The sequence below is a fragment of the Xylona heveae genome (assembly GCF_001619985.1).
Source record: "Xylona heveae TC161 unplaced genomic scaffold L228scaffold_4, whole genome shotgun sequence".
In the NCBI taxonomy this organism is placed as follows: Eukaryota; Fungi; Ascomycota; class Xylonomycetes; order Xylonales; family Xylonaceae; genus Xylona; species Xylona heveae.
The window spans coordinates 497,250-520,011 of record NW_017264196.1 but is presented as its reverse complement, the minus strand read 5'-3'; the positions used below and the strand labels follow the sequence as shown (position 1 = coordinate 520,011).

The 22,762-nt window shown below is 48.4% G+C and overlaps 6 protein-coding genes and 1 non-coding gene across 7 annotated transcripts; 3 read left to right on the top strand and 4 right to left on the bottom strand.

Moving 5' to 3' along the window:
• Positions 1–608: 608 nt before the first annotated feature.
• On the top strand, positions 609–5,232 carry L228DRAFT_237861 (hypothetical protein; the record flags this gene model as incomplete). Its single annotated transcript, XM_018330982.1, has 4 exons — positions 609–956; positions 1,007–1,301; positions 1,355–1,528; positions 1,586–5,232. 4 exons carry the CDS (start codon positions 609–611, stop codon positions 5,230–5,232), a joined length of 4,464 nt encoding a protein of 1,487 aa, XP_018188836.1.
• A 994-nt stretch (positions 5,233–6,226) lies between these two features.
• L228DRAFT_t56 lies at positions 6,227–6,312 on the bottom strand. Its single transcript has one exon. It is a non-coding gene; the product is annotated as a tRNA-Thr (tRNA).
• Positions 6,313–6,884: 572 nt separating this feature from the next.
• Positions 6,885–8,448, top strand: L228DRAFT_246026 (RNA recognition domain-containing protein). The gene is made up of 4 exons (XM_018332306.1): positions 6,885–7,049; positions 7,103–7,109; positions 7,226–7,532; positions 7,623–8,448. The coding sequence occupies exons 1-4, from the start codon at positions 7,006–7,008 to the stop codon at positions 8,021–8,023; spliced, it is 759 nt and encodes a 252-aa protein (XP_018188835.1). The 5' UTR covers positions 6,885–7,005; the 3' UTR covers positions 8,024–8,448.
• L228DRAFT_246025 (vacuolar ATP synthase subunit D) lies at positions 8,047–9,667 on the bottom strand. Its single transcript, XM_018332305.1, has 10 exons — positions 9,548–9,667; positions 9,364–9,476; positions 9,298–9,308; positions 8,919–9,244; positions 8,818–8,866; positions 8,756–8,765; positions 8,688–8,694; positions 8,605–8,638; positions 8,502–8,557; positions 8,047–8,450 (listed from the first exon to the last, which is right to left on the bottom strand). The coding sequence occupies exons 1-10, from the start codon at positions 9,560–9,562 to the stop codon at positions 8,307–8,309; spliced, it is 765 nt and encodes a 254-aa protein (XP_018188834.1). The 5' UTR covers positions 9,563–9,667; the 3' UTR covers positions 8,047–8,306.
• A 261-nt stretch (positions 9,668–9,928) lies between these two features.
• Positions 9,929–12,766, top strand: L228DRAFT_209652 (TPR-like protein; the record flags this gene model as incomplete). Its single annotated transcript, XM_018329822.1, has 5 exons — positions 9,929–9,994; positions 10,055–10,171; positions 10,226–10,279; positions 10,335–12,346; positions 12,484–12,766. 5 exons carry the CDS (start codon positions 9,929–9,931, stop codon positions 12,764–12,766), a joined length of 2,532 nt encoding a protein of 843 aa, XP_018188833.1.
• Positions 12,767–14,063: 1,297 nt separating this feature from the next.
• Positions 14,064–14,719, bottom strand: L228DRAFT_237857 (hypothetical protein; the record flags this gene model as incomplete). Its single annotated transcript, XM_018330981.1, has 3 exons — positions 14,064–14,084; positions 14,169–14,299; positions 14,452–14,719. The coding sequence occupies 3 exons, from the start codon at positions 14,717–14,719 to the stop codon at positions 14,064–14,066; spliced, it is 420 nt and encodes a 139-aa protein (XP_018188832.1).
• A 2,553-nt stretch (positions 14,720–17,272) lies between these two features.
• Positions 17,273–22,480, bottom strand: L228DRAFT_209708 (Sec7-domain-containing protein; the record flags this gene model as incomplete). The annotated part of the gene is made up of 8 exons (XM_018329825.1): positions 17,273–17,608; positions 17,671–18,053; positions 18,105–18,211; positions 18,270–18,658; positions 18,709–19,057; positions 19,112–19,401; positions 19,454–21,975; positions 22,030–22,480. The coding sequence occupies 8 exons, from the start codon at positions 22,478–22,480 to the stop codon at positions 17,273–17,275; spliced, it is 4,827 nt and encodes a 1,608-aa protein (XP_018188831.1).
• Between the last annotated feature and the right edge of the window lie 282 nt (positions 22,481–22,762).

The following is a 22,762-nucleotide window of genomic DNA, read 5'->3' as shown; positions in this document are numbered from 1 at the left end:
GACCTTGAAATCCAGATGAGCGGGTTGTAAATAAGCAGCATTAGGCATGATAAAAGAAGACGGCAGACGATGTATATGGTTAAATTTAGGGCATCTAGTGCAGAGATAAATCCTCCTTCTGCCTTGTGGAGGCAGTAATGAGCATTCACTTTGCTTAAGCTACTGCCCGTGACTCAGGATATCTTAAGTTGCGTTACTCGGAAAGTATGTCGCCAAGCCAGCGCTTGGACCTTGCCGAATCCGTGAGGCGACGACCGAGCGACAACTCGACCGTTACCAGAGTCAACTTCGTAACTCTCCCTCATACAAAAACAATCAGCTATTTCTCAGGCGTCATTTAGCCTTGTCAAGGGTTGACATCGAACCCTCGCAGTTTCGTTCCTTCCCCAAGGAAAACCTTGCCTATCTTAGTGTAAGGTATTCCTTTACGGCCGTCGTCTGTTTCGCCCAGCCGACCAACGCCCGGCCTATTGTGGCCCCATCTCACATCTTCAATACTCAGAATTATCGCGGAAGCGCCAGCTGTTTCCTTGTGGCGACTTCTATTACCTGACAATAGGTATCGACCACTGCTTTCTTGTCATGTTTTTCCACAGCTTGTAGCCATCATGGGCCGAATCCATATACCTGTCGCTCTTGAAGATCAAATTTCTGACAGTGATCGCTCGCGTGCTTCGACTGCAGATCCGCACATTGTTATGGCAGAGCAGCGCACCCACGATGTGGTAAACCAAGCACGGTCGGTGGGTGACGCCTCGCCTTCCGACGTCTCTGCGAGTAAGACCATCGACTCGAACGCCACCGGGGGTGCAGTGGAGGTAAATGTTAAAGCTACGATATCAAACGAGGAAGCTAGCCGTCAAGAACCTACTTCGAACGGACCACCAGCTGTTCAAGACAATCCTAACTTGCAGGACGTTCCCTTTATCAAACATGCTGATGAGGATAGCGAGAGCGTAGGTTTTAATGAAGTGGGATTTCCAATTTCTGGGCTGACAAGTCATAGTCGATTGCTGGTATTGGTTCAGAATTCAAGCAAGTCGAGTCTTCCAACCCATCTCGAGCCAACACCCCCTCAGTCGATGGCGAGAATAGAGGCCGACAAGGTGCCTTGGATGGAAGCGGAGGGTCAGACACTGACACCAGTAAACCTGACGGATTGCCAAATGGAAAGCATCATACTCGATCAGCGTCGGTCAAACGTCCAACCTCTTTCAAATCTGTCTCATCTGTCACGAAAAGTTTCTTGGCGAAAGCTGCGTCAGGCTCTGCTGCAGCTGCTAAGCTTAGTGGAGACCGCTGTAAGGCACTCTGACGATGCAATGATCCTGGGCTTTGAGCTAACGGACTGTAGCCCCAAGTAATTCTAGCCTTTCCGCTGCTTCAAATCAGCCGACGCCTCGGCCTCGACTGGTAGCAAAATCTACTGGAGGCTTGCGAGACTCGCTCACTAGGTCTAGTTCTGCTGCAAGCACTCATGGTAGTGGCGGGGCGCCGGACGGCAGCAAGGTGTGGAATAAGAACAGACGTAACACCGCCCTCCCTGCAATATCCTGAACAAGCTCTTACTGACCACTTGCGACAGCTGTTCCTCCTCCGCCGCCGAAGCAATTCACGGACGAGGAACTCAAGCAACAATACGGTATTCACCTCGCCACTCGGCTGCAATCAGATGACAATGGAAAAGAAGGAAAGTGGGCAGACATTGATGATGACGAGGACGATTGGGCTCCCGAGGAAATCGAATGGAATGACGGGACTAAGACCTCTCTCCACACGGAAGATCATTCTACTCCGCCTCCTGCCGCTCCAGATTCGAAGGTCGAGCCTGAAAAAGCAGCGATGCCCGCCCCCGATCCCCCCAAGAGTAGCAGCTCCACTACAAAAGTCTTGAAACTAGGTGGTTCTGCTGATACCGCACCTAAATTCGGCGGCCTTGTTCTCAAAGGAGCGCCCGAGAAGCCCACTCTTGTTGCCAAGCCTACACCCCCAGCGCCCGTGAAATCGCCATGGGCTCCGCTCCCTCCGATTGATAAGATTTCCCCGGTCGCGATCGATCACCGACCGCAAGAGAGCCAACTGCGTACTCAACGAGAGCAACGGGAAAACTTTCAAGATTCTGTTCATCCTCCGCATCTACCCCCAGCCCGAGAAATTGAGGCAGATGATTTCAATCGTTCTTGGAGAGACGGCTACACAGGAAATCGAGAGCTTTTCAATTCGCAATCTGGACGATACGAGCCTGTTAACGACGTACGAAGGGGTTCATTGCGACATGAACAAGGTTTTCGACAGCCTGCTGTCTTGCAACGACCCCACCACCATGATCAATCTGGACCTGCTGAGCCATCAGCAGCTTTCCAAACTAGCCGGACAACCCACCAAGACAGCGCATCGTGGGGACGTCGTCGTACTTCATCGAATGTGAGCGGGGGCAGTGGCGTGTATGGAAGGCGAATGTCGTTTGGCAGAGGCCCCGACGAGGCTTCGGCAGACAGACGACGAGGCTCACAGGTGGGAACCCTTAACACAACTGAGTCTGCACCTCATCCTTCAGATCGGCTTGCTGAACAAGGATCCCAGTATTTGTCACGTGGATACTCCCCAACTCGGACGAACCAGCATGCGCCCTGGCCTCAGCACTCCTCTCCGGTCCTTCACCATGTTGCACCGGCTTCCCCTGAGGATGCTGCGTCACAAACACCCTCACAGACCGACGATAAACCTCAAGGGGCAGTGACTGTTACTGAGCTACCGCAGCAAGGTGCACAAGATCCAGTTGCTGTACAACAGAAGATCATGAAGGAAAAGCGAGAGCTTGCAATGAAACGCCGAAGAGAGGAAGAGGAGCGTGAGGAGGCCGCAAGGAGAGAGCGGATAAGGCTTAAGATGGAGTCACTGGGAATGGCTCCGATGGAAGGGAAACTTGCAAAATCCAAAACTGCACAAGCTGAAGAAGTTCCTCAATCATCCGAACCTCCACACTCGCAACATACTGAAGCACCTGCACATGCATCATATGCGGTAGCTATATCACCCCCAGCCGATGTCTCTGCGCATTCGAAAGAGAAGGAGAAAGCTGTTTCTCTTAACGAGCATCTTCCAAAACCCCCAGTGCCTGAACATTCTGGTGAGGTTAGGCAGTATGGTCTCATGAAGGTGCACCAGCCGCAGCCTGTTCGTAGGTCCATGGCAGCGTCCGAGAGTCAGCATTATCTGCCTCAACGCATTGGGACTACTACTGCTGCCGCTCCGCGGGCCCCTTCACCATCGAAAGTAATCGAACCGGGAGTCACTAAACCTGTGAAATCAGACCCACCAACTGTACCTTCTCTTGCCCCTCATCCCCAGGATCGACCGCTCAGTTCGAGCCCACAGCAAGGAAGCCGGTCTGGATATCAAGATTCCAAGGAACAGCTCTGGAAGACCAAGTCCCAAGGGGCTGAATCTTACCCCGGATGGACCGGGAGCATGACGACTCACTCCGTGACTGGGAGCAATTTGTGGGGCCCTCCCCATAATGACAAGGCTCTGGGCAACGGCACCTTTGATCGAGGTCTTTCAACAGTGGCTCAGAGGCATATTACTCAACCGCAGCCGGTGTCTCCCCCTGTCCCTGGTCCTATTGGGCCGCCTCCAGCGATGAGAAAGCCTCTTTCGCCATCTAAGCCAATTACAAGTGAGTCTGAAGACGCACAACAAACTATCTCCCCAGTCGGGAGAAGTCTTCCAGAACAACCATCTCCGCAGCTGGTGCTTGCGAATAGCACACCCGTTCCTCCTCTCTCCAGTTCCGTTGCCCGGCCCACTCCCATCGGACCTCCTGTTGGGCCCTCGAACCGGACTTCTCAGAGTCGGGCGTCAGCGTTGTCTGCTTGGGCGAACTTACCAGCACAGCTGGCTCGGGAAGATGCAGAGGCCAGGAGACGGGATGAAGAACAACACTCTGCTCGCTTAGAAGAAGAAGCTCGAACAGGTGTAAAGAGAGATGTACCCCAGCCTACATTCAAAGAGACATGGAGGCAAGTGCTTGTTGATAATAGTTCTGGACAGCGGCAAGTGGTTAGCTCAACAAAACAAGCCAACGAGGAGCATCCTTTGAAAACAGAGAGCAAGCATGGAACTATCGAAAGCGCGATATTCCCCGTCCAACCGAGTGCGAGCTCCGGGTCTGGATCAACTCCTAATGCCGTCGCGGGGGGCCGCGGGTCCAGATTTTTTCCTCAAGGATCATCCACCGCCCGCTCTACCAATGCCAGTCTCTCTACGTTCCGCCCAGGCTCTCCACCACCTCCTGAATCGTTTGGCCACCCGGCCTATGCAGGTGATGTGAACCGGCCTCTAGTTAGCTTGCCGATTCCAAAACCCATAGTGAAACTACCCCCACCAGCTGTTGTTCCAGCTACTTCTGTCGTATCAACTTCGCTGCCAAAATCTTCTGCCGCGAGACAGTCTTCAGAGTCGCTTCGTGTCGTACCTCAGCCGATCGCTAGTACCTCCACCTGGCAGGACAGATTCAATGGCCTCTTTGAGAGGAAACCGGTAGAATCAAAGTTTGTTCAGCTCAAACCTGCAGTCCCCGTTCCGCCGAAATCCTATGCACTTGCCGTCAATTCAGCTAGCAAGGCGCCCTTAGAGGTTGCCAGCAACAGAACTCCGGCCACGGTATCTCTTCCTAAGAAGGAAGTCGACGATCACGCATCTCACCTTGCCGCACTAAGGGTAGACTTCGGTGACTTCGTCTCCACGAAGCCAACGGAGGAAGCTTTGCTTGAGGAGAGGGAGTTCGGATCCATACCCATCGTAAGGGTGCCTCTCATGGCTCCTAGGAATGCCTGGTCTCCCGCCAAGCCGCCCCAAACACGACCCCGATCTCGGTTTCAAAAGTCGATTCAAGTCCAAAGTATTGAGCCTTTCTTACTCAATATCCACGATAAGGAGAACCAATCATCTCAGGGGTATTTCATTTCAGTTCGCCTGCCTGGCGAATCCACTACCAAGACGCAGATAATGCCAAGAGCTCAAGGATCTCTGCGTGAGCCAATTCGTTCAAGAAATAGCTCTGCAGGATATAAAAAGAAGCCTTTGCGGGCAAAGGAAGGCTCTGGCAATTCTCACGTGGGTAGATCACGTCGACCCTCCTCGCAGCGATCCACTCCTCCGACCGCTTCTCCGAAGCCTGGCTATAATAACTCCACTTGGGGTCGACGTGTATCTGGTGTGATGTCGTAATTGACCACGGAGAAAGTACGCAGAGAGAGATGAGATCGTTGATTACTGAAGTTCCTTTTTCTTTGTGTTGACCAGCAGTTGCTTGGAACTGGCGTACCTTCGAGCTGAAAATTTATGGGGAACTCCTTTTCTTTTTTTTTTTTTCTTGCACAATGGGGAAAACGATCGAGTTGGCTCGGCACAACAGACTCATACAGTGAGACATGACGCCTTACTCTAACAACTATGAGCTGCAGAATCTTTTTCCGGCTTGAATATCACCTCTAAGCTTTAGACTGCCATTGTCGCCGTCTATAGGCTGTTCGTATCTCTGGCGATGCCGTTACAATGGTCGTCATTTTACCCAGCGGCAGACTTCTTCCTCGCTTCAGGAAGATTTATTTCCTATTCGTATTTTACTGAACAACTCTTTCCGACCAACATCACCACCTTAGCTTAGCACCTTTCTAGTCTGGTCTGTAATGTAAAGTGTTTAGTTGACAAGCTCACGTGCACGTGGGCTATTTAATCACTGTCACATTTTCATATACTGCCGCATCGATAGTCCAGTTTATGTGTTTAGGCGCTTGTGCTTGTCTCCTTAGTAGCCACTACAGGCTGCATGGATTAATATAGTAGGCGGCAAAGGAATCTTTGCTGCTTTTAACTTTCTCTTCCGTGACCTAGCTTTGGAAATGAGACCCAAAAGCCTTGGATCTCATTCTAGATGTGCCATTGAGCTCAAATTTTAAAATGCTGGGGAGGTCGAGTGTAGACTTTTCTATTGTCTCTGATATATTATCAGCCATGATACCTGTATCTCGGCTCGACGACACTACCAGGCGCATATAGAGAAAATAAGACATTTACCTCTCTTCGAAGGTAACTCTTAAACATGACAGTGTGTCACGAGTACACAAAAAGGCCGTCCAGCAATCCGGGAAAAAATTAAATGAGATTGCGCTTTACCATTGCTTTGAAATGGCAAAAAAAGATTTGTTGGTATCTCTGCAAGTGCTCGCACTCAGATTCGAACTGAGGACCTCATCATTATCTAGCCTATATACTAGTGATGCGCGCTACCAACTACGCCATGCGAGCGAGTTGAAGCTTCCTGAATGGAAAAGCTGATTTGCTGCCCAGAATTAAGATATATAAACCAAATGTTGATGTGAGCTACTGTCATTCCATTTTGAAACAGGTGAGTGGGCGGCAAAAATAATAATGAGGATCTCTTTAGAATTCCTTTCTCGTTGGTCAATAATTTTACACAAATTATCATTTTAGGATAATGGAAAGGTATTTATTAGTAATTTTAATTCCTTGGTGAGGAGTGATATATAAAGTTTCTTTGAAGTTTGAAATTTAGTTTTACCTCGTGAATTGAAAGACGGCCTTCTCGAGGAGAGAATTATTTCTCCTGTACATAAGCTCGGACGGAAAATAATATCAGCGTATACGTAACATGACACCGTTTAAACGACAAGACTTGTTTTTCGACCAGCATTTGCTATTTGAAAGCCTTCCTTTTCTCCATGTTCAGAGCCTGAGAGGTGGTTCCTCGTGCATGGAGATATGCTTAGTCATCAGAATGTGCAGCTTTCCGGACCAAACTACCCTTGATGAGAGCAGATCTTCTGCGGAGCTTGCCGGGGATTAACCTTCCGCTGCGCAAGTTCCAGGACACCGTCTCGCATTTGAGCCTGAAAATCACGAGTTTTGGTCACAAGAAACCTAGCCTCACCTTCAGTACTATTGGCAAGAGCTCAGATTTTCATCCAGGCTATCTTTGATATGGCAGCTACTGCTGCAAATGGCGCTACTGCGCCTAACTGCACGTATGATATTTCATTGTCCCATTGCACCGAAACATCTGCTAACAGCGAATTAGTGTTTATGTATGAGTTTGATCCCGATCTACCCTTTCTTAAATTCGGCGTCAGGCAATCTTACCACTTCTGAAATATTACGGAGATTCTGGATCGTGCGCTTGCTGACGTACCTTATTTGGCAGGTTCGGAATCTTGAAGAGCGGATCAAGATCCCTGCGCTCACGGAAGCATTGCGGGAGATCTTCACGGAATATGGCAATGTGATTGATCTAGTAGCGAAGAAGAACCTCAAGGCCAAGGGACAGGCATTCATAGTCTTTGACAATCCGGAGTCGGCGGCCAACGCCATAGACGAAATCCAGGGATTCGAGCTCTTCGACAAACCAATGGTGCTGGATTTTGCTCGCTCGCGGAGTGATGCCGCGGTCAAGCTGTCCGGCGATCAGGAGGAATTTGAGACGCACAAGAGAAGAAGACTTGCTGAGAAGGGTGAGTTATCATTTGTTATCAAGTTCATTTAAGACAGGAAGAGGCCTTCCGTAGGACGTGCTGCTAATGCGGGCTCATTTCGCCAAATAGAACGGAAACAAGCACAAGAAGCGATCGATGCGCAGAAGAAACTCAAGCGCCCACCACCAGTCGCCGCAGAAGCTGGAGCTCCTCGACCTATTAAAGCCGCGAGAGGAGCAGGTCTCAAATCCACCACTGCCACGGCTGCTGTTGTTCCTGACGAATATCTGCCGCCCAATAAGATTCTCTTCGTCCAAAATCTGCCAGATGGATACGATGCTGACAGTTTGTCGGCAATCTTCGCACGGTTTGAGGGCTTCCGTGAAGTTCGTCTTGTTCCTGGTCGAAGGGGACTTGCATTTATCGAGTACGAGAATGAATCTGGCGCCATTAGTGCCAAGGAGAACACTGCGGGCATGGCGTTGGGCGATGAAAATAAGGTTATCAAGGTTACATACCAGAGACAATGAATGCTCGGTTTCAGTGCACTTTTTAAGGGGGGTTTCTTGTTTGATTGGCTTATTGATTAAAAAAATGCGCCATATGAAAGCTTTACGGTTAGGTGCAAAGGCTAAAAGAGTCTGGTTGTGTACATGATACCATAATTTTCAACTGACGAATATTTACTCGAAAACGCAGCTCTCCATTGGCACAACTCCGACTTAATCAGCATGTAAAGGGTACAAAAAATGCGGCAATATTCAGGGATCGCATGGTATCGTCAATGCTACTGGTATCTTTGGTGGAGTTCGCTTAGAAGATGACATCGGCATCTTCTGGGTCTCCAAGCAGGTCTGCGGTACCTGCGTGGTCAACTTCATCCTTCTCACTGACAGGGATGTCTTTCTGCGCCACAGCGTCTGCATTCTGGGCTTCGCGAGCCTTCTTTCCCGAGACCTAGAAACTGATGAGAAGCGCCACAAAGCAAAAAGGGTATAGAAGTCAAACCTTCTTCAGGCGGTAGAATTCTTCTCGTTCTAGTTCATCAAGCTCAGAGGTGATATCTTGATAAATTAGCAAAATCCAAGGATGTAACTTAAAATGACCATACACTTGATAGTTCTCTCTGTTCTAGGAATGATAACCTGTCATCTATCAGCTAAGCCCAGATTATAATAACATGGAATTGCTTACATGCTCTCTATTTGATTCAGCCTACAAGTTAGTAGCATATTGGGAAATGGATTTGTGGAAGAACTGACATAGCATTCACTAAATGCAATGTTAGTTATCGTTGTCACGGTTCAAGGCTCTATTACCATACCTCTTCGATTGACCACTTTGATCACTTCATCAAGGATGACAAACGCCGTCTAGAAATGTATCAGCCTTTGAACGTGGATCCTTAGACTGAAAATTACAAACCTGCAGGCTTGCTAGTTCGACCAACGTCTCTACCGCACGAGCATACGTCTCTCTGCATCGCTGTACTTGCTGGCCACCCTTTCCTAGACCGGTCAAGCCAAAATCATTGTTCCCCTCACTGGTGAAGCTTTCGAACTTCGGAAGAAGCACACCAGAGATGTTTTCCTGTTTTGTGCGAACTCGAAAACGAGCTGACTTGGCGGACTCTTGCACCTGGTAGCCGATATCACCACCAACAGCATAGGTGACTTCGGCAAGGGAAAATGCAGCAATCTGCATAACTCGACCCATCTTTCGCTTGGCCTCATCAATACGTTTTGTTATCTCTGAGTAGCTGTTCAGCATAGAAGCTAGATGAAGACCTTGAGATGTTGCATACCTCGAAAGCGCCTGTGGTAGGACCTGATCAGCCAATGGTCTTGACTTCGAGACTTCAATTACATACTTTGTTAAGGCCTCACTTTTACGCTTCAGCAAGTCATGGCCAGTCTGTGCACCTTTAAGCTTATTCTTCATCAAACCCAATGACTGCCGGGTTGGAAAGACTGCCTCCCGGTCCTATATGATATCACAGTTAGGTTCAACAATTGCGATAAGAGTATTGGATGGTCCTGAGCAACAAAACCTACACCTGCACCAGACATGTTGCCTAATTGTACCTAGGAAACACACAGCCACAAAACAAGATTTCTCTGAACTGAGGCGAAACTCAGAGAAGAATCACAATACTGTAATCACTTTGAACTCTGATAGCGTAGCTTGCCCAGACTGGTGGTGCACCTCCGAGAACGCCGGGTAATGGGAGGGAATAGTTGATCTTGGCGGAACCTTAGTCAGCCACGTGCATGTTTCACTACGCGCTGCGAATTGACGTCGAACGGCGTGCCATCTTTCATTTCTGGAGGACGAGCATCAATTAGTACTGCAGATCGCAGACTGCCAGCTTCGACACGCCCCTCTGTTCGAGGTCTTTCGCCATGCCGGGGGAGCTTCTGAGGCCCATGGAAGTCATGGACGTCCAAGATGGCCCAAGTCGCTCCAAGGGTGCATCGGCTTTGCCTGACCTGTATCTGATTGTGAGTCTCTTCGGAAGAATTTCTGCGCATGGAAATTGCTAATCAAATTCCTTTCAAAAGTCAACCGACGATACGGTCTATGAACAGGATATTCTCCGCGCTCCGGGGACAATTAAACCCTGGCTTTCCTATGTCGAGCACAAGTTACAGCACGGTAGCCTTCTCGAGCAGGCCTTCGTATGACCCCACCGAACCAGCCAATTCAAGTATCGCGTACTCACTCTTTCGCAGGTTTTGGAGCGCGCATGCTCTGAGCTCCCTCGGTCATACAAATTATGGAAGCTGGTACGTTTAATATCCTTTGGTGAGACGACACTTGACTGACCGCTACTTACCCCAGTACCTCGAGCTGCGAGTGAAACATCTTGCAAGGAAGAATCCTGCCAGGCATGCGTCTGAGTTCCTCAAGGTCAACTCTTTATTCGAGCGAGCTCTTATCTTGCTCAATAAAATGCCTAAAATCTGGGAGATGTATCTGTCCTTTTTGACGAAGCAACCACTTGTCACGACAACCCGACGAACGTTTGATCGAGCCCTTCGCGCACTTCCGATAACCCAGCATAATAGAATTTGGCTTCTATATAGACCATTCGCCAACGCTGCTTCAGGATTGACCGCGATCAAAGTATGGAGGAGATATATGCAGATACACCCGGAAGATGCCGAGGATTATATTGAATTGCTCATTGAAATGAGACAATATACGGAAGCTGTCCAGAAGTATATCGAGATTCTGAACAATCTTCGCTTTAAGAGCAAGCTCGGGAAAAGCCATTTTCAACTGTGGAGCGAGATGGTTGATCTTCTGGTATCAAAGGCGAAGGAAGTTAAAACTGGAGATGATTTTGGTATTGATGTCGAGAAAATTATCCGGAGTGGCATCGAGCGATTTGCGGATCAACGCGGAAAGCTCTGGGTTGGCCTTGCTACCTATTATATCACAAAGGGACATTTTGAACGAGCTCGTGATATATTCGAAGAAGGCATTACTACTGTCATGACGGTCCGCGACTTTACCATGGTCTTTGATTCCTATGCAGAATTTGAGGAATCAATTATTGGTTCCTTGATGGAGACTGCAGCGCTGCGTTCAGAGAAGGGCAAGGTTGACGAAGATGCCGACTTCGACCTCGACATTCGAATGATGCGTTTCGAACAACTCATGGATCGACGACCTTTCCTAGTAAATGATGTGCTTCTGCGCCAGAACCCTAACAACATTGTTGAGTGGGAGAAGCGCGTTGGTCTTTGGGGTGATAATAAGGAGGAAGTGGTCAGGACTTATACGAACGCCATTGCTGCGGTGCAGCCGAAGAAAGCTGTTGGAAAGTTCCACGATCTTTGGACCAAATATGCCAAGTTTTATGAGCAAGGCGGGGATTTGCTCAATGCTAGGGTTATCATGGAGAAGGCGGTCAAGGTGCCTTTCAAATCGGTTGCCGAACTCGCAGAAATGTGGTGCGAATGGGCGGAGATGGAACTTCGAAACGAAAACTTTGACAAGTCGGTCGAAATCATGGCCAAGGCTACCCAGGCGCCGAAGCGCTCGACTGTGGATTACTTCGACGAGACACTGTCTCCGCAGCAACGAGTGCACAAGAGCTGGAAATTATGGAGTTTCTACGTCGATTTAGTCGAAAGCGTCGGTACGTTAGATGAGACAAGAAAGGTCTACGAGCGCATCTTCGAACTGCGAATCGCTACGCCACAGACTGTGGTCAACTATGCCAACCTTCTCGAGGAAAACAAGTACTTTGAAGAGTCATTCAAGATCTACGAACGTGGTCTTGACCTTTTCAGCTACCCAGTAGCTTTCGAATTATGGAACTTGTACCTCACAAAAGCCATGGATCGCAAGATTGGCATTGAGCGACTCCGTGACTTATTCGAGCAAGCAGTCGAAGGATGCCCGCCCAAATTCGCCAAGGTCCTCTACCTTATGTATGGTAGCCTTGAGGAAGAGCGCGGTCTCGCTCGCCACGCCATGCGCATCTACGAGCGTGCTACCCGTGCCGTTTCAGACGAAGATCGTTTCGAGATGTTCAACTTCTACATTACCAAATCCGCTTCAAACTTTGGCCTTACGTCTACCCGACCCATTTACGAACGTGCCATTGCTGCGCTCCCCGACAAAGAGGCAAGAGACATGTGTCTCAAGTTTGCTGACATGGAACGTCGTCTCGGCGAGATTGACCGTGCCAGAGCCATCTACGGACATGCTTCGCAATTCTGCGACCCGCGTGTCTCACCAGGATTCTGGTCCAAATGGGAGGCATTCGAAGTACAGCACGGCAACGAAGATACTTTCAAAGAAATGCTCCGAATCAAGAGAAGTGTCCAAGCTCAATACAAGTATGTCTTCAATCTCCCTTTCCCTACCTCTTATCTTTATCCTTTCTCCTTTTCTCTCTTCCCATTTCCCTTATATCTACCTCTATCAAAACAATTCGCAATGAATTACTTTTGAAACTAACCTCGGAACAATCTAGTACCGATGTCAACTTTATCGCCTCTCAGGCTCTTGCCCGCAGCCAACAGCGCGCAGAAGGCGTCACTACCGCGGCAGGTACAGATGAAATTGACGCCACCACCGAAGACACCGAGCGTGCTGATGCCATGGCTGCTCTCGAACGCGTGGCTCGTGCGCCTTCCGGTTTCGTCCCCGCCAGCACGGGCCCAGAAGGCGGCAATAGAGCTGCACCCCCTGCCCCTCCTGCCGCTGCTGTCAATCCTGATGCCATTGACATTGGGTTAGACGATGAAGAGGAGTAAAAAAACTCCTTCTTCGACCCCAGCGTGTACAAGCTCCGCCCGCTCGTCCTTTTTCCAAATCATCACAGTCCTTTCTTTTTTTTTTCCCCTCTGGAACTTTCTCATGTGTTTTGTCTCGGTCAATTCACTGGCGTTTTTTCTTTTTCTTTCTTTCTCGTTTCTCAATTGGGAGTGCATGGATTCTGTTTTCGATTAGCCCTTTCTTTTCTTTTCTTTTCCCTTTTTCTTATTTGTTCAATTCTCTCCCTCTCTTCTGCCTTTCTTTTCTCTCATTCCCTCAACCGTTTTTTTTTGTATTATTCTTTATTGTCTTTTTTTCATTCTCTCCGCTTACACCAGATTCCTGTCTCTAAACTTTGTTGCGAGTTTCATCACTGCATTGATGCTCAGCAAGAGAAGCTACAGACTTTTGTTTTTTTTTGTTTGATTACTTGATTACATCCTTTTCTCTCTCTACTTCTTTATTGATTGATTCAGCGCCTCTAGCAGCGCCTTTGTATTCGCGCAAATGCACTTTGGGGGGTTCAATGGAGTTGTGCTTTAAGTACCCCGGCGGAAGTCGGGGATCCAATTTTCCTGTCGAGGGGGTAACATTCATGGCTCTGATAAAAGTGCACCGTGCTTCGAAATAGCGGATTGCCCCCTTTTTTCAAGTCGCGACGCTTTGACATAGGGTGCTTAACTGTTCAAGCTGCGGATGAGACACGCCACACAATTGGGCCAACCTCCGTTTTTGTCAAGGGTCATGAGTGTATTCTCCAGTGTATATAGTTTCTGATATTTCTCTGTCGTGTAAAGGAGCTAAAAATTCCTAACGCAGGAGAAGAAAAAAAAAAGAGAGAAAAAATAACAAGTAGATATCAAATCAGCCCTCGTGGTAACCAGAGAGTGATTGATCCATACTGTGTCAATTTAAGTGCCCTGACTTTGAACGAAGCGAAGCGATTTTGAAAGGAACGGCGAATGTGTGGGTGAGAAGGAAAGGAAAGAAAGTTGGTAAAAAGAAAAGGAATACAAAAGAAGTCCTTGAGACCTTAGAAAGCAAAGCATGATTAAAAAATTAAGTCAAAAAATGAGTTTCCGGATATCGTCAGAAGATGAACGAGATGAGGAGGAAAACACCAGTTCGTCGTCATCGCAAGTTGCGTTGCATTGCGTTGCCCCCACTAACTGTTATCCAGCCCATGCTATTTCAAGGTGCTGTTGTAACCGGCCGGTCCAGCTCGCACCGGTAATACTTCCAACGGTTCTGGCTATGCATTTATAACCATCCCTTAGAGCGCCATAATGTCAGCAATTAGCGTCCACTGTGCAGCACCTACTCAATGTAATGCAGGCGTGCTTTCCAGATAAAAGGGAAGTCCGATGAACGATAGAGAGGAGTTGTACGGCAGAGACATACCTTTTCCTTCAGCTTGTCAAAGAATGACTTATCCCGGTCCTGACGCCCAACATGGGCATCCCGCGAGCCTTGCGTGGCAAAAATACTGCCCTCTCGCTTTTGGAACCGTGAAGGTGGGACTTTGGATGCATCTAAAGCGACAGAAATTGTCAACGTTCTGCTCCTTTACGAACATAAAGAAATATCGTGTGAATGAGAAATTAGAGAGTCAAATGCCAGAAAGCCAAGACTGAAAAAATGGGAAATCAAGAAAAGCACAGAACCGGGTCGCAGAGATACTTACCCCATTCTTTACTCATTCTTCGATCCTGCGATTTTCGACCACCTGCCGGTGGCGAGCCGGCCATGTCGCCCAGGGTGTCTCCTGGCTCACGCTGAGCAGCAAAAGGATCCTCTGAGCCTGTAGACTCGGTCGAGGTCACTCGTCGTGCTGCTTCGCCGGAAATGTTCATGGGTTGTGCTCCAGGTTCTGCAGAGCTTGAAGGGGAAGCGACAAACTCATCGTTACCAGACGTGAGGCCGGTAGTGCCGGCTGCGAGCCCTGTTGCCATGGTTGTGTATGTAATGTATGGAAAGCTGTCTCACAAGAATTGGGTGAGATATGAAAAGGTGTCAGACAAGTCACACAGTCTTTGACGTGTTTAGACGTGTTTGGATGCAAGTTAATTTAGGAGTGAAAAGAGTCAGAGGGAGAAACGAGGATAAAAATGTGTTCAGGATCAAGGAATTGAAAGATGTTTATAGGTCTGATCAGACGTGCAAAAGTTGTTGAGGAGAATGTTGACTTGTGTGGTAAGGAAGGATGACGAAAGACGAGAAATCCTGAGAAAGGAGGTTGTCAATGGAAGGGATGATGGAGGGGGAGTGATGATTATGATAGAAGGATGAGGTGAAAGCTGGGGGGCGGGGGAAAGGAAATGTGTGGGGCCAAGAGCGAAGGGAGCAAAGGGAACGGATAAGCTACACTCATCTTCTCATCTTCTCTTACGTATGAGGGTATGAGGTAACGTAGGTGGATGCGGGAAAAGTATGTTTCAGGCTGCAGGTGGTTGTAATGGATGCGGAGTGATCTTAGCGTGCATGATAATATGCTGTGTCTAATGTGTGTAAACTGCAAAAACATGGCGTGGGCATAGACGGATGATGCAATCAAGAGGAGGGAGCTGATACCTTTTTCTTTGGAATGCATGATGTGTCCAGTGAGATTTTGAACCATCAGAACAACGATCTATCTAGGTAGGTATAATACTTTGTGCACAGCGATCAGTGAATTAATACTAATGCTACTCTGCACACATTCCCATTAAACCAACTACACCAAAAAGGCCCATTGAGGAACATAATTTACATTGGAATCTAAACACTGCATCGCCATCTTTCATCGCCACACTACGATCACCTCAAATGCTCGCATGATTGTTCCGCGTGCCCTTATCGCCAAGGCATTCTACGAGAATCAACATCAAAAGTCTAGACCCCACATAAAACATCCACGACCAAAGTAAAAAGTTCACCGTCATCTTCCAAGTGAACGAAATAGTGAAGCCCAAATGGGATTTCAGTCACGAGAGTTGAGAGATCCACACATCCATCAATACCCACTAATCGTTCATCCTCAATTGTGTCCAAGCCATGATAGGCTCGAAGCGGAACGATCTCCAGCACAGCCCGTGGCGGCTGTTAGATGGGGGCTTACGTGGACTCGATGCCAAGTAGATCAAAGTTGCGGGGAATTGATATACCTGGCTTGGCCATGTTGCGCTGCCACTGCCAAGGGCGCTGGTAGTGGCTTTCTATGAAGGGCAAATGACCGCAATGGGAAAGCATTGTACAGCCGTGTACTCCTTCCTCGTGTACATGCTTGTAAACCACCGCGTATCTTCTCAGACACCGTAGCTGGCAATGGAAAAGCCGCAGAGCGCCAAGTCCTCTGACGGAGCATCTAGTGAATTATAGGCAATTCTGAACAAGCTTCATGTAACCATATAAGGTGTAGCGTGAACATCCCAAGACGAAGCAAGTGACCTCGTAGCGCACAGTATAAGCTTTTACCCTTGGGTTCTCTCCGTGGCGGACAAAAAAGTCCCATACCCGATACAGAGGTGTATGGACCACAGCAATGATTCGTAGAAATAAACCAGAAATGGGTGTAATGGAAGAGAATTGCATTGGCTAACCATTAGCAGATTCGGTATGGCTCTTTCGATAGGCAGCCGTTTCTGTGGAGCTCAAACACTCAGTGACACCCATGCTCTCTGCCAGCATCTACTTGATTTTAATTCGCAGAATAGAAATCCTGATAAAAACGCTACTTGTCGCTAAATTCAAATGTAAACAGCGTGGAAGAAAAGCCTCTACAGCGGCGAAAACGTTGGATGATGTCTTGTTGTGTCAAGGAATGTGGGGTGATAGTCTGCTGCTGCTTATCGCTTTAGTGCCACTAGATAGACCAGGATCGTTTTGTGGGGAAGGAGTGGGGCCGCTTCTGTACACCCAGGCCCCCAATCGTCACCCGGCGATTCTGTGACACCTTAAACCAACGACGGAGCTCCGGTTGGCAGATCAACAAAGGGTATACATCCACTTGATATTAAAAGTATTCCTTATTAATGATATGTCAATAGCACATGGTGTGTAACCTGTCCAAGTTCACTGACGCAAGCAAAGCGAAAGGTGCAGTATCAATGATGCATTAGAGAGCAGAACAGATATCCCGTCCAATCCATCCTCATCAATAGAATTTAAAAATGTACACAAGAACATAAAGCTCCATATACTACATGCTCACCCATCAGCTTTCCGTCTACCTGGTCTATCAAAGCCGGTAAAACAGATAGCTGGCGGCCAAGTACAAGAGTATCGATGGATGACGGTATATCTAAAACGAGGTCTAGGCAACACAAAAGAAAACAAAAGGAAAGACTATCAGAGCATCGCTATATCGACACTTGATGTATATGTGAACATCCACAATCGAATAGAGCAGAGGAATAACACCTGACACACTAGATAACCCAAAAAAGGACGTTTTATAGATAAATGAATTCATAACGCCGCGATCAAAAATGCAGCAAACGGGAATCATAATGGAGGAAAATGTGACTTTAGATGACTGTCAAATCTGTGTTAGGAACAATGTCGTCACCATCGTCAGGAATTGGCTCTTCCTTTGGAGAAGGGACGACATCTGGCGTTTTAGGTTTCGGGCTGGATGCGGGCGGCGTCTGTATAGAAGAGTCATCTTTCTTCGTCGTGGACTGAGGCTTCTGAGCTTCTTCTGGGAAGAGCTCGGCGAACAGGTTAGGCATGAACCGTTCCAATCGAGCCCAGGTCTGAACCCAGAAATTTTCGCGATCAGGGTTCTGTGTGGGCGGGACCAGGAGGCCGTCTGTAGACATCACAAGTAGGATGTTCTTGAGGCTCTCGGGGACAGCTTCTTCCTGTAATTCATCGTGAGAAAAATATATATATATATATTGCGCACAAAATGGTAGCAACTTACCAGGTTGTCGCCTTGACCACTATTCATCAGCCGGTCCATGAGATCTAGGATCTTGAGCCATAGATCAAGCATACCCTCCCATTGGGCAAGACGCTCAAGATAATGCAAGAACACCCTGCACAGCAAGGTTGCCGCCTGAACCCTTGTCTCTCCCATCCCATGTGGATCGGACTGGTATATTTCTGGCTTCAACAGCCTGCCAATGAGCGGGAACAGCACCTCAGTGAAGATTGCTACCCACTCAATCTGGCTAGTCGAAGTTATCTGAGGGGAAAGAAGCGCTGGTTGAAGAATGGAGAATGCTTGGTGACGGACCTCGCGGCATGGGTTTACGCATTGGATAGTTACTGAACGGAAAATGGGCGACCAGTATGCCTTCCAAGCTTGTTGGTGTTAGTATTATACATCTTCAGCAATTCAAAGAGGAAACACACCATTGCTGCGATCTAGATGGGATTGTGTGATTAGAGAAGGTGCACGATCAGAGACAGCGTGCACTAATGAAATCGCCTTGACTCCTCGTGAAACCGCAGGAATAGGCCTATGGCGGATTAGCTTGCTTCACATCTAATTTAGGGAACTTTATCTTTCAAGCGTACTTTGGCTTTCCTTGTTTGGCGTTTTTGGCTTGGCGCGGTTCTCGATCTCGCCGTTGTTCAAGTGCAGCTCCAACACTTGCGGCATTTGCGAAATCATTTAGTAATGAGACCGCAGACTCATAGTTATCTGCTGTAATAGCTGAAGGCTCGCCTACGGTCACTTCTTCAATAATATCGAACACCCCGGCTGCCGCATCTTGAATCGAGTGAAGCATGTGTAAGATCGACCAAAAGTCGGGAGAATTGCTCATTTCATTGCGGAGTGCAGGCGGTCCTTGAAGACATTGCTTGATGCCCTTCAGGATTGGCAGAGCAGATTGCTCGAGATTGTCGCCGCCTAGACTCGAGATTGAGTGCAGGATGACAGGAGTGCGTACAAAAGAGTGCTCCTAAAAATCGTTAACGGGGACAATAACGCCCAAAGACAAAGAAGGCTTACATCGCTAGCGCGGAGAAGATTCAATAGATAATAAATTGATCTTGAGACAACCACGGGATGGGCGTTGGGGGCGTCTCGAACTACGGAATGTAGGACTTCAGCAACCTGAGCTCCGAGGTCTGCTATCGTCTCCTTATCCCGTAATGTGAGGACAGTAACGAGTTCCAGAATAAACACGACTCCAGGGTCATACGTATTATCCCTTGGCCGCCTTCGCTGCCCGTTTAGCTTGACCGGGCTTGGAGCCGGCATGTCAGGCTTGACTGAGATTACGGCAGGGGATGACTGCTCAGGAAGCTGTGAGAACAACGCCTGGACGAGAGATTTCAACGGCACCGGGCCAAGTGATCTGATTACAATTTAGTACGCTTAAAATATATCAAGGGGCCGGGAGAATCGATACCTGATGTTCGCAAAGATTGTCTCGATAGAACATGCCGTGATGCAGTCCACAGTGCACAGTGTACTCTCCAGCTCTTCATCAGATGGTTCTGGTGGTTCGTCTGCAGCATAACTCGAAAGATACGATGTAAAAGCAGAGAAAATTCCCATCTCAGCCGATCGTTCCCCGCGATCAATTATTTGAAGAGGATTCTGTAAAGGTATGGATGTGACATCTAAAACTTGATCCGAGGAGAGAAGAGAGGACGGTATCAGAGAGTTGACGAAAAGATTTAGCCATATTCGTGAAATCTGGATATTTGTCAGTCTACAACTTCCAAAAATTGCCCTGAGTGACACTCACGTAAGCCCAGCCGTTACGGACCACGCCTTCATTTCCAAGGACAACCCGGAAGAGGACAACTGTGGCCAGTTGGGCCTTGAAATCTCGACCAAACTTCACTGCCAGCTCGCTGACCATAACACTCTTTTCGCCAGCTTGCACTTCTGTATTAAGTACAGTGCTAGGTCGACTTTCAGTGGCGAGAGTGCTGATGGTACTCAAACAATAAATGATTTGGTCAAGCGCTTCCGTGAGTCCATATTTCCCTGCTATTCTCGCACACTGATCAAATCCTGTGACCACTCGCGAGAAGACTGTATCATCAGAAGCGGACATAAAGACGTAGGACAAAGTTGCTACAACTGGTTTCCAAGTTGAAGCAAACATGTCAGCATCGTATATGTTGGAATCGCAGAGTACCATTTCGCCGGAGGCGTCAGTCTTGAGGAGCAACTCTTTCCAGGCGTAATCGAACGCATGCTTATTATCATGTTCATCCGGCAAGATGATCTCATTATCTCGAATTGAGTTATATATCTCTTGGAGATAATTGGGTTCGAAATCCTTACCACCATTGACCCCTCGAAGATTTCTCGCAAAATCCGTATAGGACATGCGATTTTGCGACTTCACGTTGGGGTTATGCTGGTCTGTATTGAGCATGATGATTGCATATGTTAAGATGTAGACAGCGTCTTTATCAGCAATCCCCTCCGGAGGAGAGTTGGCGCAATATTTCTCGGAGAACACCGTGACAATTCGCTCAATTAGTGGCGACTCTCCAGGCAGACGGAAAGAATTCAACAACTCCCGCAACGCCTCGTCAACTCGTTTTCCAGCGAAGTTGAACAAATCTAAAAATGCACCTAGGATATGCTCATGTGACCTCTTTGAAAGATATTCGCCGAGGACCTTCTTAGAGACCCGACTGGTACCCTTCAGGAATGTGGCAATTGATGCAGGGTTATCCGCATCATTGATAATTCCTTGTGAGGCGAGGAACACAATACCGGCTGTAGGGTTTTCGTTGAATTTTGTTGCCCCACGGCTGATTATTCTCTTCACCTCCCTTTGCTCTCTCAGTTTCGTCCTATCCGGATACCCGTCCACTCGAGGCTCGTGCCCCAGCCGATCAGCAATGAACTGCACGTAACCCAGCAAAGCGTCTAGGCATAGCGGTGGAACGTTCGTGGTACTCCAAGTAGCCGAATCCGGGAAAGCATTCCTGGCCAGCAAGCCAACAATATCTTCGCAGAGATCACTTCGGTCGACGTCGGAATCGTAATTAAGAAAAAGCTCGACCATGAAGCTAGGGATTCTCGCCAACGCGCAAAGACATTCTACCATTGCTTCTCGGGCATCAGGTTTCCTTGTCCCGCCTTCTAAGCCAAGTTTCTGACGGTCTTTGATCGGAACTGGCGTTGATCGGCCGCTACTTGATTGTGATGGCGGAGGCTTTACCAACTTCGGAGCCTGTGGAACACCCTCATAAAGCTTCGGATCTATACCCGGTTCCCGAGGAATATCGACCCGTGGATGCAGACAGGCCACAAGATACGACAGAAACAGTTCCTGTTGCAACTTCAACGCCCCGCGACAGGTTGCCAACAAAGTCCCTGCAACTCGCAAAGACTCATTTAAAATAGCCATGTTATCAGACCGTACAAGCTGAAAAAGATAACGGCAAAGGTCATCCTTGGCAAGAGTGGTAAGACTAGGATGCCGAGCGATTGATGGCCCTGCCACTTCAAGTGCAACATCGATAACGCGGAGAGCCATGACCCTCATGGTATCTGTGTGCTGGCGATCTCGCGGATCAAGAAGGTCGACTAACACTCTGAATAGCTCACGGATAGATGGCAATGAATATGGCTTTACCTCAACTTCGCCTTCACCGGCCGCTTGAGTTACGTCGATAGCACTGCCATTAACGGAACCCTCTCCGCGGCTATCTGGGGTTTCCAGGCCGTCAGAAGAGGGCTCTTCTCGAGCTTTTTGAGAGAAGGAAGTGACGTTGTCTCCATCAACAGACGGCACCATCTTCACTGTATCCATGTCCTCTTTGGTGTCTTCATCCAACGCCTGCACTTCGTCCCCGGCTTCTCGTTCCAGATATTTCAGCCGCTCAAAGATCACCTGGCACATAGTAATCATGGACATTTCTGCTGATCGACGTAAAAGCTCCGAGAGACGTATCTGACAGCACATGCTGAGCCCTGTCTCCATCATTTCACATACACTCTCGTCTCCGAGTGTGTCGCCGCCAGGGCCAGCTATCATGATCTCCATAAGATTGAGAATACGCAACAGCACAACCTCATCGGCGGCAGAATCGCTGGCCTCGAAACGGCAGTGTGTTATCGCGGACGACAAGAGTTGCATGGCCAAAGGCAAACGGCGAGAGGTTCGACTTATGATGTTATATGAAAAAAACTTTGTGATCGCCACAAGTGCAAGGGAGGTGATAGGGGCCGACGTAGAGGATGAACGGATTACTTGTAAAAAGGGGTGCAAGAGGGCGGGCGTATCGAAGTTCCGGATATCTAGCACACCTTAGCAATCTGCCACAAACATAAAACTTCTTGACTGCTAACTACCTTTGCACCCTGCCAAGTCCGCCCTCAATTTTGCAAAGGCAGACATAAGGGGGTTGTCTTGGATACTCTTGCCTTTCTTCCCTCGAAGTCCCCACCTATTTGCTAAGCCAATCTCGTCATCCCCAGGAGTCCCAAGGAGTGGAGAATCCCCTGACTTCCCCTCGCGCCGACTACCTATAGAGCCTCTGGGTGTTGAGGGACGAGAGGTCTCTCGACCATAACCTGCAGTTGCACCTCCTAAGATAGCAGATACCGACGAGTGGGACCACCGAGCGTGTTTGCGCATTGCCGAAGTAACCGTGATACATTCCGTCGTTATCAAGGCTACTGGGTCTATAGCCACAGATATTGCTGTTGAGCGACTAAAAGTTTCGGGTATATTCAACTGGGTTGGTTGTGCTGGCGGCGATCTCGACCGCGCAGCAGTATCTGGCGATAATAATTCGGCCATTTCAGGTTGCGCTCGCTCGTCTGAAGTGTGAGAACTCAGATGCCCAGCATTGGTCAAGTCTCGTCCAAGAGGATCTTTGATAGAAGGTGCCTTCTCCCCAATATTGATGTGTCCAACCGTAACTAGGTCATAACTCATGCCTGCCCTATGGTACGGAAGCTCCCGTTAGTGATTTTGATTGCAGACGGCCACGAGAAGATCTTCATTCGATGAATGTAATAAGTAAGAAGCAAAGAAGAGAATTGACTCCTACTGCCTCGACAAGGTACACGCTCTCGAAAA

Bases quoted from the DNA above. Each gene is read 5' to 3' on its own strand.
- L228DRAFT_246026 (XM_018332306.1), top strand. From the start codon at position 7,006: ATGGCAGCTACTGCTGCAAATGGCGCTACTGCGCCTAACTGCAC. The intron at 7,533-7,622 runs GTGAGTTATCAT...TTCGCCAAATAG, and splicing joins AAGAAGACTTGCTGAGAAGG to AACGGAAACAAGCACAAGAA.
- L228DRAFT_246025 (XM_018332305.1), bottom strand. The intron at 8,867-8,918 runs GTTTGTAATTTT...ATACATTTCTAG, and splicing joins TCGAACTAGCAAGCCTGCAG to ACGGCGTTTGTCATCCTTGA. The intron at 8,558-8,604 runs GTATGGTCATTT...TAATTTATCAAG, and splicing joins AACAGAGAGAACTATCAAGT to ATATCACCTCTGAGCTTGAT.